The 18,817-nt window shown below is 44.6% G+C and overlaps 1 protein-coding gene across 2 annotated transcripts in view; it reads left to right on the top strand.

Moving 5' to 3' along the window:
* Positions 1-9,719: 9,719 nt before the first annotated feature.
* MAGI3 (membrane associated guanylate kinase, WW and PDZ domain containing 3) overlaps positions 9,720-18,817 on the top strand; it is a 261,214-nt gene continuing 252,116 nt past the window's right edge. For both annotated transcript variants that reach the window (XM_075615295.1, XM_075615296.1), the window contains exon 1: positions 9,720-11,867. In XM_075615295.1, coding sequence (XP_075471410.1) covers positions 11,564-11,867 — 304 coding nt within the window. In that variant the 5' untranslated portion in view covers positions 9,720-11,563. The remainder of the gene's footprint in view (positions 11,868-18,817) is intronic.

Raw genomic sequence — 18,817 nt, forward strand, 5'->3', positions numbered from 1 at the left:
GGAACAACTGTACATCTTAGTTGTGCCATTGCTCACGAGAGGACTGGTTGATCGTTCATTGCCTTTTGGACGATCCCTTTGTCGGTCACCTTTGGGAGGTTACTTTCTTCCTTCGGTGGAATAGACTCCTCATCCTTAGCTGTCTGGACTGCTGAGCATCCTAAGCCATTGTCGCATCCCATCGACGTGAGGATGTCTTTGTTGGTCTCTGGGGTATGATCTTGTCTTTCCTCTTCACTTGGCCCTTCGGTCACTTGGAGATGGCCAAGACATGGTTCAGAGAGAGATGTGTGTCCACATTCTGTCACCACCGTTCTGCGGGCATCAACGTAGTCTTGCCCGTGCTCTTTGTTGGTGCACGCGTTGCCCACTATCACCCATCCTAGGTCAAGTCTTTGGGCGTATGGCGCGTTGTGGGGTCCGTTATGCTGTTTACGGACTTTATGTACCCTCATGATGTCCCTACCGAGCAGCAGCAGGATCTTGGCGCCTTGTTCCACCGGCCGGATGTGGTTGGCTATTCCTTTGAGGTGGGGGTAATGGAGTGCCACGTCTGGTGTGGGTATCTCGTCCCTGTTTGTGGCCATGTGGTTGCACTCGATGAGTGTGGGAAGGGGTATGTTCACTTTGCCGTCTATTGAGCATATGGTGTAGCCATTCACTCTTCTCCCTGTGGTCTCCATTCGCCCTGCGCACGTTCTGAGAGTATAAGGAGAAGCACCGTCTTGTATGTTAAACATGTCGAAGAACTCTGATCTGACCAGTGATCGGTTGCTCTGGTCGTCGAGGATTGCGTACATCCGAATAGCCTTCTCAGGTTGTCCCTGGGGGTGCACTGCGACAAGGTATATTTTGGAGCAGGACATTTTGTCACCTTCTTTTCCGCAAACCTCAGTGCGCTGAGATGTGACGGATGTTGACTCTCCTTCTTCTTCCTCCCCACCATGCTCCGCTACGGAGGATGGGTTCTTGAGTTGGTGGAGTGTCATCGCCTCTGGGTGTAACGCTGTCACGTGCTTGTCACTTTCACACACTGTGCATTTGCTCTCTTCCTTACAGTCCCTGGCTAGGTGAGTCGTGGAACCGCAGCACTTGAAGCAAACCCCGAATTCTCCAAGTAACCTCTTGCGTTCCTCTAGGGACTTCATCCTGAACCCAAAGCACTTGTTGAGTGGGTGTGGCTTCTTGTGTATGGGACATTCCCTGTTTGGGTCCCTTGGTTCCTTGTCTCCGGCGACCGACTGATCTGGAGTAGTTTGGGTCGTGGGAGGCACGTCCGTCCTGCGGGTCGAGATGGGTGTTTGGAGGTTACCATATCTCGTCGCTGGTGTCTCGTTCCTCGGGCTGCTTGCACTGTATGTGGTTTGCACACCTAAGAAGAAGCTGGGGTCGTTCCTCGTCCTTGCTGCTTCGCGAATGTAGCTCAAGAAAACAGAGAATGGGGGGGTAGACGACTTGCTTCTCCCTTTTGTATTTGGAGCCTTGTGAGATCCATTTTTCTTGGAGGTTGAAGGGTAGCTTCTCCAGGATGGGTCTCACTCCACGAGCCTAGGACGTTGAGACCTATTAAGGAATGGTATTTCCTTGCGAACTCCAGTTCTTGCAGCAGGTCTCCAAGATCTCGTAACTTCGTGTAGTCTTTAGTTGTGATCTTGGGGGAGCTCTTCCCTTGCTGAGAAGTCCAAGCTGTTGATTGCGTCTTTGAACGTGAACTTCCACGTCCGGTAGTTCTCAGGGCGGTCGTCGAAGCAGATGAGCCCTGCTTGGACCAGGTCGCGCCGGATCATGTACTTGGCTATGTCTGTCAGACCTGAGGCATCGGCGTGTTTGTCCCGTTCTGAGGTAGTTGCTGGGACGGTCTGTGCGGTCGCCTCTTCCTTGGCGTGGACACGTGATGGCTGCTGGCTAGTGTGAGGGGCTGTGTTTTCCCGTGTGGGTGTACGTGGATGGCGAGCCTGTTGTAGTGCATCTGTGTGCACGCTGGCGTGTGGATCACTGTTTCGGCTGTGGCTATCCCAGGCAGCATGTGCCATTAACGGAGCAGCGTCTTCTCCTCGTGGTCCTAGCGAGTCTTCGGTGTCTGTGGTGTCACTCCCTCCGTGTTGAGATGGTGCGCTGGTGTTTACACTGAAGAGGCTCCTTACGTAGTCTTCAGTGCGTCGGACTGGATCCTCTGAGGCAATCCGTCTGTACGGTTGCTCCCCGCCGTCCTGTCTCGGGGCTGCTTCTAGGACTTCAGCTTGGGCTATGGCGGCAGCAGCGTCCTCCTCTTTGCTTAGAGCTTCTAGGTCCGCGTCCAATTCGGCCTTTTTACGCGCAGCGGCGGCGACAGCGGTAGCAGTGGCGGCGGCATTGGCAGCATTCTGCTCCTCCTCTTCTATGCGCCCTCTTTCTATCCTTACGGCTGCCTCTCTCCGACCATATTCGGCCCTGGCGCGTGCGGCCTCTGCGGTGGCTCGCAGCTTGGTAGCGCTTGCGCTTGCGCTGGACGCGTAGGATTGTGCTGATCTTGCTGACCTTGATGAGTGCCTGGATGTGCTCGAGCGCTGCGATGAGGTCTCCAGGAGGAGCTCTTTTCTCTCGCTTTGGGCGTCTACGATGGCGGTTCGCACGCGGCTGTCTCGTGTCAAGTCAATATTGTGCTGTAAGTCCCTTTCTTGCAGGCTTTCACCGGTGTTAGCCCTGGCCAGGTAAGTGACATATGCCTCTGACAGTCTTTGGTAGCGTGCGTGATCTATCTTTAATTGAATTATTGCCTGCTCGAGCTGTTGTACAGAATTGCCAGCGCCGGCGACATTGCACACCCCAAGTGCGGTTGTTTCCCAGGCCAACTCTAATTTAGCGCGGTGCGCTTCAATGTCAGTCTCATATTTTTCGCGGGCCTTTTGTGTCAGTGTGACTGTCCGTTTGGGCCTTGCGCCTGCCTGCGCCTGTTGCGGTTGCGCGGCGTTCTCTGTGTCTGAGTGATCGCTTTCCTGCGTGATGTCTGGTGAGGCTCTGAGTTCTGCCATGCTGTAGGTGTGTGTAGGCCTTTTGCCAGTGCGTGTGGCGTGCGTTTACCTTGTCAGCAATGGGCGTCTGTCTCAGATGATGCCGAGCGGTGTCCTGCAGCGTGCAGCGTAGGGGTAGCTGTACTCACAGGTGTCCGTTGGCTCTGACCCGTGTCCTGGCGGGTATCCGGCGGCGTGGCCCTTGATGGCGCTGGCCGTGGGAACGTGCGCAGGGGTAGGTGGGAAGGTGGCTCCTCACTATAGGGCTGTGCAGAGGGTGAACTCAGACAGAGAAAAAGGCAGTTAGGTTTTGTGTAAGAAGCCCTGTATGTTGCAAGGCTGCTGTGCAGTGTAGGCTGCTGCTTGTCTATTAAGGCTGCAGGCTGCTTGCAGTTTGAGCTACTTGGTGTTTCCTTTGTGTGGTATAGAGGCTGCTCTGTATTAGCTGTGTAAGCTGCTTGCTTGTACTGCTGTAGAGGCCGCTCTGTATATAATGGAGTCTGGAGTAGCAGCTCCTGTAAGTGTCTGTAAGGCACACGATATCTTTACACTATTCTGGAAGCCAGAGGGTCACGTGGTGATGACTTAGCTCAGATAGTGCCAACTCGCCCTCTTTTCCAAGCACGACAAGGTCTGTTTCTTTTCTTACTTTATTTTGGAGAAAGCAGGGAAAAACAGTATCTTGTGTAGAGGTGTAGGTCTAAATCTCTGTGTGTGCTTAGTAGTAAAGGGAGGTGAAAAGATAATCCTGCAGCACCATTACAGGGGTTACAGTGAGGTACTCACGAATCCAGGGGAAATGGTGGAAAGGAAATGGCAATGAATGCTGGGTGGTAAGATAGTCTGGGGACAGACCATCTGTGAGCAGAGCAGAGGGGGAGAAGGCAGACTAGCCCATTTGAGAGAAAGGCTGGGGCTGCCATGGCAACTCACAGGAGTGTCTGGGGAAGCTACAACATGTAGCAATAATGTTGCATCTTTAACACAGCAAGCTGCTGGGAGAGGGGAAATGGCACTGTGTTTTGTGTGCAGAACCAAACACATAAGCTTGCACTAATAAGCTGACAAGCAGGGCTGCGAGGAAAAAGGGGGGGTGAAACAGAAATGTAGACAGGGGTATACCTGTTCCATGACAGAGGTGTTTGTGCTGATATGCTGTGTTTGGTTTTCAGCAAACGTGGCACTGTGCATTATGGCCAAACATCTCCACTTTGGTCTCGTCTGTCCAAAGGACATTGTTCCAGAAGTCTTGTGGTTTGTTCAACTTTGCAAACCTAAGCCGTGCTGCCAGGTTCTTTTTAGAGAGAAGAGGCTTTCTCCTAGCAACCCATCCAAACAAACCATACTTGTTCAGTCTTTTTCTAATTGTACTGTCATGAACTTTAACATTTAACATGCTAAATGAGGCATGTAGAGTGTGAAATGTAACTCTTGGGTTTTTTGCAATTTCTCTGAGCATTGCACGGTCTGACTTTGGGGTGAATTTGCTGGGACGTCCACTCCTGGGAAGATTGGCAACTGTCTTGAATGTTTTCCACTTTTGGATAATCTTTCTCACTGCAGAATGATGGACTTTAAATTGTTTAGAAATGGCCTTATAACCCTTCCCAGATTGATGGGCAGCAACAATTGCTTCTCCAAGATCATTGCTGATGTCTTTCCTCCTTGGCATTGTGTTAACACACACCTGAATGCTCCAGACCAGCAAACTGCTAAAACTTCCGGCTTTCATAGAGGTTGCCACACTTGCTGATTATCACTTAATCAAGGGCATTTGATTAGCAGCACCTGTCTGCTACTTACAGTAGCATCTTAATTCCTATGGAAGCAGTAAGGGTGTACTTAGTTTTTCACACATAGCTTCTCCATTTTGGCTTTATTTTTGTTAAATAAATCATGACACGGTGTAATATGTCATGTGCTGTTGTTCATCTGGAGGTTGTATTTACCTAATTGTTAGACCTGCTAAGGAACAGATGATTGTTATTATGTCCTGATATGTAAAACCATAGAATTCAAAGAGGGTGTACTTTCTTTTCACACAACTGTACATACACACAGGGCTCGACAAATGCACTCACCCACTTGCCTGGGGCGTGTGCATTTTGGCCGCTGTCAAATGCTTACCTAAGGTGGCGTCTCCCGGCATTTTCCGTCTTCCCCTGCAAGTTTCCCCTGCAGTTCCTGTTAAAATGGCCGCAGCGTCAAATGACGCCGTGTTGCCATGGCAATGGGACGCTGCTTGATGTCACGAAGCAGCACTTTACATGACGCCATGACGTCACAGCGTCCTGTTGCCATGGCAAATTAAGCCACGCGGCCATTTTAGCTGGAGCTACAGGGGAAACAGTACAACTTGCAAGGGAGAAGACAGAGATCGCCGCACCACGTCGCTGGGCCCCGTCGCAGGTAAGACTTGTGAGGGGGGTGGGAGGGGTTGAGGGAGTTTATTTGGGCAGGCGAGTGACTTTTAGAAGGGCGAGTAGGTTTTTACCTACTTTGTTGAGCCCTGCATATATACATACAGTATATAGAATAATTATGTGTATACACACACACACACACACACACACACATCATACATGGAGAAAGGGAGAGAGAATAGTCATAAATAAAAGAGCTAGATATACACATATTTGAGTTTTATGAAATAAGAAGCGGTTATTGACTTAAAGAATCTATGAAAATTTCCTTGGGGCTTAGAAAAAAGTCAAAGAAGATAGCATATAAGGGAAAGAATGATAAACACAAAAGGTAAGAAATGCCACTGAGAAGTATGAACAGCAAGAATTAGATAAACAAATTATAGATAAACCAAATATGTCATATTGACCCTTTGAGTGCCAGTGAGCCCCTTTAGCACTCACGTTCACATGATCGCTCCATCGGGGATGACAGATCAGAAGGGGAGGAGTGCTCCTCAGAGGTTGCATTTTGCGCCCCACAGGACAGCAGAACGCCATCTCTCCTAGAAAAAAAAAAAGTAGGAATATTAAGACCTAGCTATTAAATCATGAGGCCCCTGAAGTGCCAGATCCCTTAATATAATAGCTACATCTATAGGGCACCCAAAGGGTTAATGGCTACGTACTGACTCCTATTAATGAGACTGCATCCAAGTCTATGAGATCGTTAATAGCAAAAATCCAAGAGACTTGCTTCAAATTAGTGAAGCTCACAGAAAATCAGCGTTATTATTACTGTGAAAATTTTACCTTTTCATTGTCTGGTGCCACCAGACCACCGGTACTTCTGTGTCATGTGATCACTCCTGAAGTGATCACATGGCCAGGCGATACCTGGAAAACGGAAGTTGATGGAGCAGGCTGGCCGCTATCAGAGCGGTCATCCCAATCACGTCTAGAAAACGAGTATTTGCCCATACCGTACATGGTACATCATTAGGGCACTAAAAAGTTTAAAGCAGCAATGCCACCAACCCATTTTTTAACTATAGATTATTTTTTGCATAATTCTCCCCGGGGAGTCCTCTGAAGCTGAACAATGCTATTTTTAGTTCTGGGGGTCTCCTAGTTCCCGAGATACTTACAGGTATATTTGCCAATGTTTTCCTCCCCTTTTGCAAAATCGAAGATGGCGGACAAATCTTGTGTGTCCCGAGAGCAAAAAGGAAGCTGTAATGTTATGAGGGAATGAGGTTGCGGCTTCCTAGTGCACAACCATTTAAATGTACAGGAAGTAACACCAGTAACTCAAGTGGTAAGTATCTCTGGAAGGGGGGCAGAGCGTAAAATAGCGCACTTCGGCTCTGGATGAGCCTCTGGTGAAAATGATGTTAACAAAAGAAAAAAAAAGAAAAATCTATATTGAAATTCTGCGGGATTGCTGAAATGACATTTTTTACAGTTGATTTACCTATCGATATATTTCACATAGCCAGGTTCTACCTTGGAATTTCGTGGGGCCTGTTGTGAGTGTGAGTGTGTGTGTGGAGCCTCTTTCCTTTCCCATAGCCCTGCCTGTGGAGTGGTTGCAGTGGCAACACTGGAGGGAGTCCACCTGCGGGTCCTGACACTGAAGTTGGGCCCCACTGGAATTCGGGCCCGGTTTCCGTGATCACGACCTGTGTGGGTTCCCTTCGATGCTGCTCCTGAACTACAGGTGAGGTCCGGTGGGAGACCGCCAGGCCCTGTGCATTCGCACCGATAGTATTGCCATCAAGCCGGCCCTCTGTATGTTCTTGTTCTGTAAGGTTTTGTTTATACAGTCAGTCCTTTATTAATTGAATTTTTTTTTTTTTTTAATGACGTATTTTTTAGATCTTTGCTGTGGGGATCTATCAACATCTTTTTAAATATTTTTCCTTTCTTATATTTATTCAGTCTAAAATTCATATTTATATTTTAACTCTACAATAATGTCTTAAAACCCTATCATTGGTACTTTTTCTCCCTCTGCCTCCTAGGGTATCAAAATAAGATTGTAAGCTCTTTGGCAAAGGAGCTAATTTGGCAAGCTCTGTGTAATTTGTCAATACTATGTAAGAAAATGTTATTACTTAATTCACATTATTATTAATGGAAAAGTAATGAAGTGTTGACACGTATGTATGTCTTTATTGATATACTGTGGCGCCATTAATGTACATAGCGCTTCACAGCAGTAATACAAGTGGCAATCATATAAATAACAAATAATACAAATAGCACATAATGAGAAGGAGCACTTCAGACATAAAAGTTATATTTAGGAAAAGGAGTCTCTGCTTTGAAGAGCTTACAATCTAATTGGTAGGTTGGAAGAACATACAGAGACAGTAGTTCTGGTAAGTGCTTCTGCAGGGGGCCAAGCTTTATGTATGAGGCGTAAAGTATCAGCCATGGACCTAGTCATATGCTTCCTTAAGCAGGTGTGTTTTAAGGTGGGTCTTAAAGGTGGATAGAGAGGGTGCTAGTCGGGTACTGAGGGGAAGGGCATTCCAGAGGTGTGGGGCAGTCAGTGAGAAAGGTTTAAGACGGGAGAGGGCATTAGATACAAAGGGGGTAGAGAGAAGACATCCTTGAGCAGAACTCAAGAGTCGCGATGGTGTATAGCAGGCCTGCACAACATACGGCCCGCCTGGCCTTTCTGTGCGGCCCGCGATGACTCCGGCCGGGCGCCAGTTAATTAATTAAATTTTAAAAAAAAGTTTTAAAAAATGGCGCCGATTCATATTGAGGGGAGGGAGAGAGTGTCATATTGAGGGGAGGGAGAGAGAGTGTCATATTGAGGGAGGGGGAGAGTGTGTCATATTGAGGGGAGGGGGAGAGTGTGTCATATTGAGGGGAGGGGGAGAGTGTGTCATATTGAGGGGATTGGGAGAGAGTGTCATATTGAGGGGAGGGGGAAAGAGTGTCATATTGAGGGGAGGGGGAGAGTGTGTCATATTGAGGGGAGGGGGAGAGTGTGTCATATTGAGGGGATTGGGAGAGAGTGTCATATTGAGGGGATTGGGAGAGAGTGTCATATTGAGGGGAGCGGGAGAGTGTCATGTTGAGGGGAGGGGGAGAGTGTCATATTGAGGGGAGGGGGAGAGTGTCATATTGAGGGGAGGGGGAGAGAGTCATATTGAGGGGAGGGGGAGAGGGTGTCATTTAGGGGAGGGAGAGAGAGTGTTATATTGAGGGAAGAGAGACATGGGGAGGATACTGACTTGGGGGGGGCTGCTGACATGGAATGGTCTGGGGGGATGTGGAGGGGGTATTGTGTGTTTGATGTGGAGGGGGGTATTGTGTGGGTGAGGGGGAGAGATGGGGGTATGAGAGATAGATGGGGAGTATCATAAAGATTGATAGTCAGGGGTTCTGGGGGAGATATGAGGATGATGATGATGAGGGGTGCTGGAGGAGAGATGATGATGATTATTTAACCCGTGCGGCCCAAATTTTTTTTCCTTGGAGCAGTTCGGCCCTTCTTACTTTACGAGTTGGGCAGGCCTGGTGTATAGCGAGACTTTAGGGCTGAGATGCAAGGAGGGGCAGAAGAGTGTAAAGTTTTAAAAGGCAAGAGGAGAATTGAGTGTGAGATAGAGGAATTTATAGGAAGAAATTGGCACAAAGTAACTTTCACATTGCAAATAACATTACATTTTATGTAAGAAAAATGAATTCTTAATTTTGCACATTCAAAAATGTAAAGAATTAAGAATGTTTTTTAATAAAAATTACAAATGTATATTATTGTAGGAAAATGTATGTTTACAATTTTCTATAAAATTTTCAGTGTTGGCATCTATAAATTTATCACGTTGAATTTTTAAACCTAATATTAATAAATTGTATATTTACACTGTCCATACTTGCCTTCCCTTTTTCCTCCAAACTTTACCATTGGGCGGTCTCGAACTCTGTTTCTATCAATAGAAACACCCACTGGTGGCGCCGTCCCCCACCAGCAATGCAGCCACTGCACAGAAGGCGGGAGAGGGCGTGTTTACCGTGCTGTGGGCGGGATATGTAAAGAACCGTGTCTAGCCACGCCCCTTTTATTCTCGTAACCCCGGTCCCCAACCGTTTTCTACACTCCAACAGCTTCTAACGTCACTGACTGATAAGAAGGGGGCGGAGCTCATAGAAAAGACGGGCGTGTTACAGAAAAGGAATGTGGCAGCGGGAGCAACACAGGGCTGGCCCAGTGAAATCGACATGGGATTTCATAGGGTAAGGGGCGGGGCTGCTTGGGAAAGCAAGGCGTGGTTAGGGGAAAGTGGGCGTGGTTAGGAGCAGAGCTGCGTTGCGCACTCTCTTGCTCACTCCCAGTCCCTTGTCAGTCGCCGTCGAGATTGCATCCGGGGAGAGAGAGAGGACACAGCGGCGGCGGCGGCACTTTAGGAGCGTCCCGGGAGTAGCAGAAGCTGGGATCGGCAACCACCAACCTCTACGCCCCCCTGCCTGGGCGGGCATCGACTCTCCCCAGCCCCCCACGCTCTTGTTTCTGGGAAACCCCCCTCCATGTGCACGGATCCTACTGACATTACCAGGCTGCTCCTTGGCACACCCCCTACCTATCCCATACTAACTACTTTACCCGCATAACTTTCTACTTCAACCCCCCCTGTCATCTCAAAGGGATTCTCACTATTTTGAAAGTATTTTTGCAGCTATATTTGATTGTACTAATAGGGTATTGAGGAGTATTAAGATTTTTTGTTAAGGTTTATAGGATATTTCTATTTCCCCCTTTAAATCTGCAGTTTTTGGGGTTAATAGGATATCCATATTTTTATTTCTCTGGGTGGATTAATACTTTGATGTATTTGCAGCTGGCTAATTAGTAAGATTGACATTCTTGGCTATAGTAATTTTCCCATATATCAGTTGTGTGTAACATATTTCTTTATTACATTGATAGGTTTATCAGGGACTGAGATCCTCTCCTTTTATTTGCAGCTGATTGGGTTATTATTTTAATTTCCGAGACTTTTCTGCAATGTTCCTGTTTTGTATGGTGATGGGTTAAGTCTTTTGGTGCCTGCAGAGGTTAGCATTACCTGTCCTGATGTGGTGAATAGGTTTTTAATTACAATTCCATTATTAGCAGAAGGGATTCGTACCCTGGACAGGTTCATTTACATTTTTATTACCTGGAAAAGATCCTCCTTTTTTTAAATATCGTATTCCCACCTTTGCGGATTAAGAGGTTAATTATTTTAATGACCCTAAACATTAATTAGGATTGTTTTTTTTAAATGCATATATATTTTGTTTTCATCTGCTGTGTGTAAATATTTATTGCGTTCCCTTTTAAATTTGCTGCTTGCAGCAGTTTAGGCTAATATTTATTTTTGTAGCCTTGATTTATTAGTTTTTACTATCTTTCTGTCCTGATGATTTTATTTCAACCACAGAGAGAGGTTTTGCCATCCTCTGTCCATGTTTTGACAACAAGCAGGGCCAATTCACTACCTATTGAGATACATTGATTTTAATCTGCATTTTATCCTGGCAAACCTATGGTGTCATTCATTTGGAGGGTCTTATTCTAACTTTACATTCTTATCAGTAGGCATCTTGTGCACAGCTGGGTATTATTTATTACTTGTATTCCTTATTTTTGTAGCAGTGGCTCAATTTATTAATCTGTCCTGTATTTTTGTTTGTGACTCGTTACAGCTGCTGTGACATTGTGCCTGTCTGCGGTCTAGCAACGAATGCTAGTTATCTGTCTGTTTATACATACCTGTCATAATAATTGTCACTAACGGCAGTTATTAATGAGACTGCTTATAGATATGAGCAACTGTATTTACTATTAGCCTAATTGTTGCTTCTTCACAAAGTATTACTGTTTTAATACTGATCACTGGCATGTTTATAGATACAAATAATACTAGTTCTTGCCAAGAGCTGGTTTGGTTATAGATACTGGTAATACACGTTATTGAGCTGGTTTTGGTTATAGATACTGGCAGTTGTACTTGCTGTTATGTGCCCTGGGTATAGATACTAGTGTTCCTAGTTGTTTTTAAAAACAGAACTTACCTGTTGGTATTTTGGGGGGGTCTACCCATTTCCCTCTCCCTGAAAATCTTTGCCTGGCACGGGCTGTGTGCCCGTTTTCCCGCATGAGGCACAATGTCCAAGACCCTAAAGAAAAAGAAGCATTGGCTAAGTAAAGTACAGGAGTGCGGACTGTCAGGGGTAGGAGGGGACCCCAGCTCCCTCCTGGAGATCCGCGGGGGCGCAGAACACGGAGAGTTCCCCTACTTGGGCCGACTGAGAGATGACGTTGCCAGCTACATTGCGGGCAAGGTGCCCAGCCAAGGGGATGTGCTTTTGGAGGTTAACGGGACCCCAGTCAGCGGCCTCACACACCGAGACACTTTAGCCGTGATCAGACACTTCAAGGAGCCCATTCGCCTGAAGACCGTTAAACCCGGTGAGTGTATTTAGCTATGTTACTGTTTCACTCTTAGAAACACTTTTTTTCTTTCCATTTTACATTGCAATTAGTCGGCTTTTCCTGTAGTTTGATTCCAGTGAAATTACGAGTTAAAATCATTATTTAATGGTCTCCTGCCTTTTTGCAATAAAAGGGAGCAAGGCGTTTAAAGGAACTGAGTTAGATAGATATACTGTATGTCCATCTATCTATCTATACACACAAATAGTAGCGCTAATAGTGATGGTTAATGAACTAAATATATCTGAAGTAATATGTATAAAGGTAAATACAGTGAAAATAACCAGTGATTAATAAAGTCACTGCGTATAAAAAATATACACAGTGATAATAATGTCTCAAAATTATTAAAAACCAATAACCAAAGGTGTGGGGAAAAAACGAAATCCAAAAACAGATAAGTGAATCTTCATGAAGCACACTGCAGCTTCTTTAGTAGTACAGCCAACCACAAGGATACCTACAGAAATGACAAAAGAGAGCGCAGGCTCCATAGCATAATACTGTATAGAAAATGGAGTTTAATATTAAGCAGTGTGTTTGTGCTCGCGGATGCCGAGCTGCTTCACAAACACACTCTGCTGCTGGAGTGGGAAGAGCCGTCTATACAGCCACGTTTTTCACTTTGAAGACACACCAATCTGATGCAGGATCCCACGGATGTTACAACTTGGTTCTCCAAAGTGTCCAGCTGTACGGTCTTGGACTGCAACGTTCACCCGGTGATGTCACCTTATAGAGATTGTCTCTAACATGCTTTTAACTTCTACTCTCTTGTGAGTGCAGGTCCTACGGACTGTGTTATCTCTAGTTTTAATATTAAACTCCATTTTCTATACAGTATTATGCTATGGAGCCTGTGCTTTTTTTTGTCTTTTTTCTGTATCTATCATATTTATCCATCTCCCTTCCATAGATGGGAAACAGGGGGTCTCCATAGCTGAACTGCGTTAATTGTGGCTCCGGAGACCCGGTACTCCCCGAGATACTTGCATCCGCAGGAACTGTCAGTATCTCATATATGTTTAAAGGTCCCCCATCATGTGGGCCAGTAGGAGGCCGCAATGACATCACAGCTTCCTATTTGAATGTGAGACCTTTAAACACACTTTCTGTGCCCAGAGGGGACTGCTACTGGCAACCCCTTAAGTATGTGTCTCGGGAAGCAGGGGGTCCCCAGAATGGAAATGAACACTGTTAAATGTATGATCCTTTCACTGGCCCCTAACAAAAGTAAAGTGTATGTTCCACGTGATTAAAGTTCTGAGTAGCACTGTTTTTACCATTTGAGGGCTGGAAAATGGTGCAACCCATCTTCCTGATTGCGACCATGTGATCTCTTGGGGTAGACATTATGCGGTGAGTAGCCCCAGATGACGATGGGGAACCCTGTAAGTCATAGGACGCCTGGAGTGCTGGCACTCAATCAGTTCTCAAACATATACTTGTGCTGAACCAATCCACACATTTTGGGATCTGATATTTCATTTGAGCGCACTCGCAAATATATTGGATATCACTAAAACCAGGTGTGGTTTGGGGAGAATCCTGGGTTAATTGGAACTGTACTGTTAGTAAATACTCCTGAATGAAAGGGCTGATGAGCCGGTGTTATAATATTGACCTCACTGTGCAAAGTCATTAAACCGAGCAGAGTGCACCCCTCAAACCAATTATTTGTACCTATTGCTAGTGGTAACATGTCTCCCCTTTACTGCACCTCCCATATTTCTTTCCCCAACGGTGTGAAACTTCTGCAATACATCTTTCTTACTGGAAGATCTTAATATTGTATCGTGTATTTAAATAGTGCCAGCCAGTGTACACCGCTTTACTAGATATTATACAAGACCTGAAACAGGGAAGAATAATACAAATGAGACATTGGATAAATAAGTCCCTGCCCCGAAGAGCTTACAATCTAACTGTATTGAGCACAGAGACCGAAGTACATGGAAGAGCCAGGTTAACAGGAAGCGTGTGTATGCAGTGAATAATGTGATCATTTTACATGGTTATGGAAATTCTTTATTGTATCACAAAGACCCCATTACTGTAAGAGTGTCCCCTTTCTACCTCATGTTGGCCCTTATTAAATATGCTGATATTCTATATGAATTGAATGGAGTTGAAATCTTCCCCAGCCCTGGGAAGCCACTTCAGCATATTCAATAAAGCTCCTGTCACTGGAAGTGTCCTAACACCACCTCCATCCCAGTCTCACCTCTAGTGTACTTCATAAGTGCCTCATTACTAAAAGAGCGTTCTCTGAAATACCTCACTTTACCGCAAGAGCATCCCTCCTAATAGCAGCTTCCAATAGTGTCCCCTGCCAGTAACCCCTCATTTTTTCCACTCCCTTTATGGGTATGCCATAACTACAAATGTCCCCTTACAAGTTCTCCCTTTCCTAGCTGAAAGGGTCCCAACTCTTGCTAAATGCTCATGACCCCTCTTTCCTGTCACGTTCCCTCCCGGAGTGTCTCATCATTGTTAAATGGTCCCCACCTCGAGGACGTACTGTCTACAGAATGTATCTGTAGATCTGCTCTAGTTATAGATGCACTTCTCCCTTTGGTGGACCTCCTAGAGTCTTGAATCTCTTGACTCCTTGTTGAACAGAATTCAACATTTGTTTAGTTTTTGTATTTTTATGTTACGGTGTCTAACTTTATAATCTTCAGATTGGAAAATCACAGTTTGTGTCTAAGATTTTTGCATATGGATATATCTGGTTGTGTATTTCTAGTTCAGTTATGTTCTGTGCATATCAGTGTTTGTATTCTTTTGTGTGGTCGTTGTAAAGACCTCTCCCTTCTCTCTCCCCTTGTAGTCAGGGCTATTTGTGTGGGTGAACTCTGGGGAACGGAGTCATGCACGTTTGTTTGAGGGTGAATCAACAAGAAAACTTTTATATAGTGATTATGAATTTATTTGGAATGGGGCTGGAACATGAAGTATGAGCGTATTTATTTATTTCTTTTTTCCTTCTACCACATTTCTTTATTTTTATTTTAAGCTAAATAATTTATTGTAGTTTAATATATATACATACATACAGTATTATTTTCTGTGCTTGGGGTTTTCACACCTTTCCCCCCTACAGAAACACAGCTGCTGATGGTTAATGAGGACGATTTGCTTTTTCTGAGGGAGGTTAGAGTGCACCAGTTTGGTTGCCTCAGTCATGTTTTGGGACATTGTTCAGTAAACTGAAGACATTTGCAGCAGAACATAAATGGCTGTGCTATATAACTGCAGAGACACACTGATTAATGAAGAGCACAGAATTGGAAGAGCACAGAGAGTAAGCTATGCAGTGTCAGGGACGGTGTGCTTGTTTCCTGCCATTTTGCCTTGTGTTGTGTAGGGAAAGCTTTGAAATTGACCATGCTTTCGGTCCAGATTAAAATTGGGCAATATACAGATTTGATAGCATTATTGTGATAAGATATTGACATTTTTATTGTTGTACTACTGTCACCCATGGGGAGTCATTGACATTTTAGGGACAGTTAGTGACATGCAGTTTGATGCGGCAGACTCCTAGAAGGCAGATATGACAATGCAGGAGGGATCCTGGCACCCATCTTATATTCTGCACCCCTCAATGATAGCAGCCCTTCCCCAAAAGATCAGTTCCCCTTCCCCTTACTCTTAATCCATCGCTGATATTCAGCAATAAGTGGAAGAAAGGACGTGATATATATTTTCCCTATTAAACAGATACTTATCGCAAAATTCGTTAAGGGGGTCATTTATTGTCCAACCCAATGACCGTTGCCCTCATCCTTTTCCTGGCTGCAGAGCTATTACTACAGCTTTAAGAAGGCTGGAAGGTGTTTTACAGACTAGCTCTTATTCGTAAATATAGCTTTGGATTTACTGGGTGTCCTGGAGACTGGTCAAACAGAAAAAACACTTCAGGTGTTTGAGTACCCCTGGTTGAAATGCGCTGTCGGAGATAACTGCAGTGCAACTGGAAATGGACGCTATCAAAATATCATACCCAACTGTATTAATTGGGGATTAGAGAAACAATTAGTGTGCCATACTATGATAGGGTGAAGATGGAGTAGTGTTGCCTTTCCACAAACAAATGTACAGTATTGTTAAATGGTTTTAATTTAAAATAATCTCTTTAATAAATACATCATTAAAACAATACGGCAGTCAGCTGTGTGTCAAATTTTAAAAGAACTAATGATTAGGCACACTGCGTGTTATCAGAGCAGCGACCACACAACTGCAACAGGTCGCACCTGTATACTACTTGTATGCCAATCTCCAGCAAAGACTGTTTGGGGAACCGTTCCTAATATCTCATCTGCCCTAAGTCAACTAAGAGTGTAGCATGCATGCCATTGGGGCCTTTTTCTTCCTGCCTCTTTGACAGGTTCATTTGTTTGCGATTTTCACATTATTCCACATGTACCTCCTCTTCACCAATTTATATACAGAGTTTGAGTGGGTATCGCCCCCTTTTTTTGTCCAGTGCCTTTCCAAAAAGCCATTTTTCATATCTCCCGCCCCCACTTTTAAAAAAACTAAACGTTGTTTGCGCCAATAACCGGAGCTTGTATTTCCACTGCCCATAGCAAATATGCTAAATTGGCTGCATAGAATAGTTTATCCCAGGGGTGGCCAACTCCAGTCCTCAAGGGCCACCTAGAGGTAAGGGTTTTAGGATATCCTTGCTTCAGCACAGGTGGCTGTCAGACTGAGCCACTGATTGAGCCATCTGTGCTGAAGCAGGGATATCCTGAAAACCTGACCTGTTGGTAGCTCTTGAGGACCGGAGTTGGCTACACCAGGTTTAGCCAGTCTTAACAGGAATTCGACTAAGTAAAGCTGGTAAAAAAAACTACTTGACTGAAGGAGTAGTGCTGTGGTAATATCACTGACTTTTTTTTAAAGTGGATGAATCCTGATAGGATACCAGTGTCTGCTCCTTGTCACATTGTACAGTTCACTTTATCTCCCTGTCCACCAACATTAGATTGTGAGCTCTTTGGTGCAGGACTCATGTCTGCAAAATTAGCTGCATACGCTCTCAGTGCTATATGGTGGCACTGTGTGCTCATTTGCATGTCATTTCCCAGAATCCCTTGCTGCAGCGGAAGCACTGTATGCTAGGTGATAATGGCAAAAAACAGGGTTGCAGACCTGTCTAAGATATATATTTTAAATTTTTTATGGTAATATATATTTAATATTAATAATAATATATTATTGTTTCTACATTAAAATCGCCTATATTTAGCCTGTTAAACATGCCATTGCCATGAAGTCACTTTAGTCCCAACTGGGACAGCCGCTTCCCTGTTGCGCTGGCAAGCTCAGTATGGTATTTAACCTTTTGTCCGCACGTTGCTGATTGAGGAAATGCTTCTGACCCCCACTCCTGATCTATTCTCGTTCATATTTATTTTTCTCCTTCTGTATGATCCGGGAAAAACAAATCCTGATTATTCATCAGCCCTAAGCCTGCCTGGGAGATCTGATTCCTATCTTATGAACCAGCATGAGCTGTCTGCATTTTCCTAATATCTCTCATTGCTTTTTCTTCTTCTGTTTTTGTGCTATATTAACGTTATACTTCCTTGTTGACGTTTCACTAATAATCTGCTATTTCATCACCTCCAATTGTAAATCCGTTGTCCTGTTTTAAAGCTGCAGACCAAGCAATATCCTACGTGGGTTTTTTTTTTTTTGTTTTTTTTTTAAATCAGTTCTGTACTATGAGAAAATAGTTGTAGCATTTTTTTTAAACAACTTTAAGTTAAATTTTTAATGTATTATAATGTAACAAACATTTTTTTGTTTCTATAGCAACCATTTCCAAAGTCACATCCCCTTCCTTTTCTGAAACATGCTCTGGTGCACCCCTTTTTGCGCCCTACCCTTTCTCTAACTGTGCACCCATTGTGTCTAGTGACTGCTTGGTCACATGATCTTCCCCACAGAACTTTGCATCTTTGGTCCTCTTCTGCTGCACTGACAGCCATTTAGTGAACCCCCGAGCCGAATCTTCTCTGATAGATCACAGAACGGCTTGATCAGCAACTGAGCTAATTACTTATCATTGTGTGAATTGTATTGATTCACATATTAAAGGGGGTGGAAACGGCAGCTGGGAGTGCAGCTTTAAAGCTGCACCCATGTAAGATCAGAGTGATGGGCTGCGGGCCACTATTGCAGAATGGGATAAATGTCGGTGAAAGGGGCAATCCCATGCAACAGGCAAAATAATAATTTATCAATTAAATTAGCTTACTTTGAAAAATGCGGCCATCCTTAAAGTTTTACCTATTTAATTTCTGTTAGAAATTAATGGAAAAAAAGAAGGGAGTGCACCAAAGTAAATATTTTTAACATTTTGTATTAAACCATCAAACCATGTATATCCATGCTTACGATGGTGTAAGTGGAGGGCATTCAAGACCATTGCTGTCAACAGTAAAACGGCTGCAGCAATATCTGAGAGTGGATACCCATTCCGGAGGTCTAGCTGAATTGAGAAGGCTGAAAATGATGTCTGAGGCTTAAGCGAATCCCTACGCATTTCACATCATGGTAATGCCCCAGAGATAGATATACACGAACGCACTCCAGGACTCGTGTACAAAATATCGGGTTTATTTAGAAATCAATGTTTCCGTTCATTTTAGAACCTTTCTGGAGAGGTTCTAAAGAGAACCGAAAAATCGATTTCTGGAGAGAAAAAAACTCACCAATATTTAGCATCCTAGTACCAGAGTACCTGAATCTTTTGTTTCTACTTTATTTCAACCGGTTTGCACCCACAAACGTCCATAGAGATAGGCACTCCCCAATGTTTGAAGATATTTTTTTGTGTGTGTGTGTTTCGATAAAGAAGTGTGACTGTTCAATGAACTGCATGGTTTTATTATCACGGAAATATG

Source organism: Ascaphus truei, chromosome 9, assembly GCF_040206685.1.
Source record: "Ascaphus truei isolate aAscTru1 chromosome 9, aAscTru1.hap1, whole genome shotgun sequence".
Taxonomy (NCBI): Eukaryota; Metazoa; Chordata; class Amphibia; order Anura; family Ascaphidae; genus Ascaphus; species Ascaphus truei.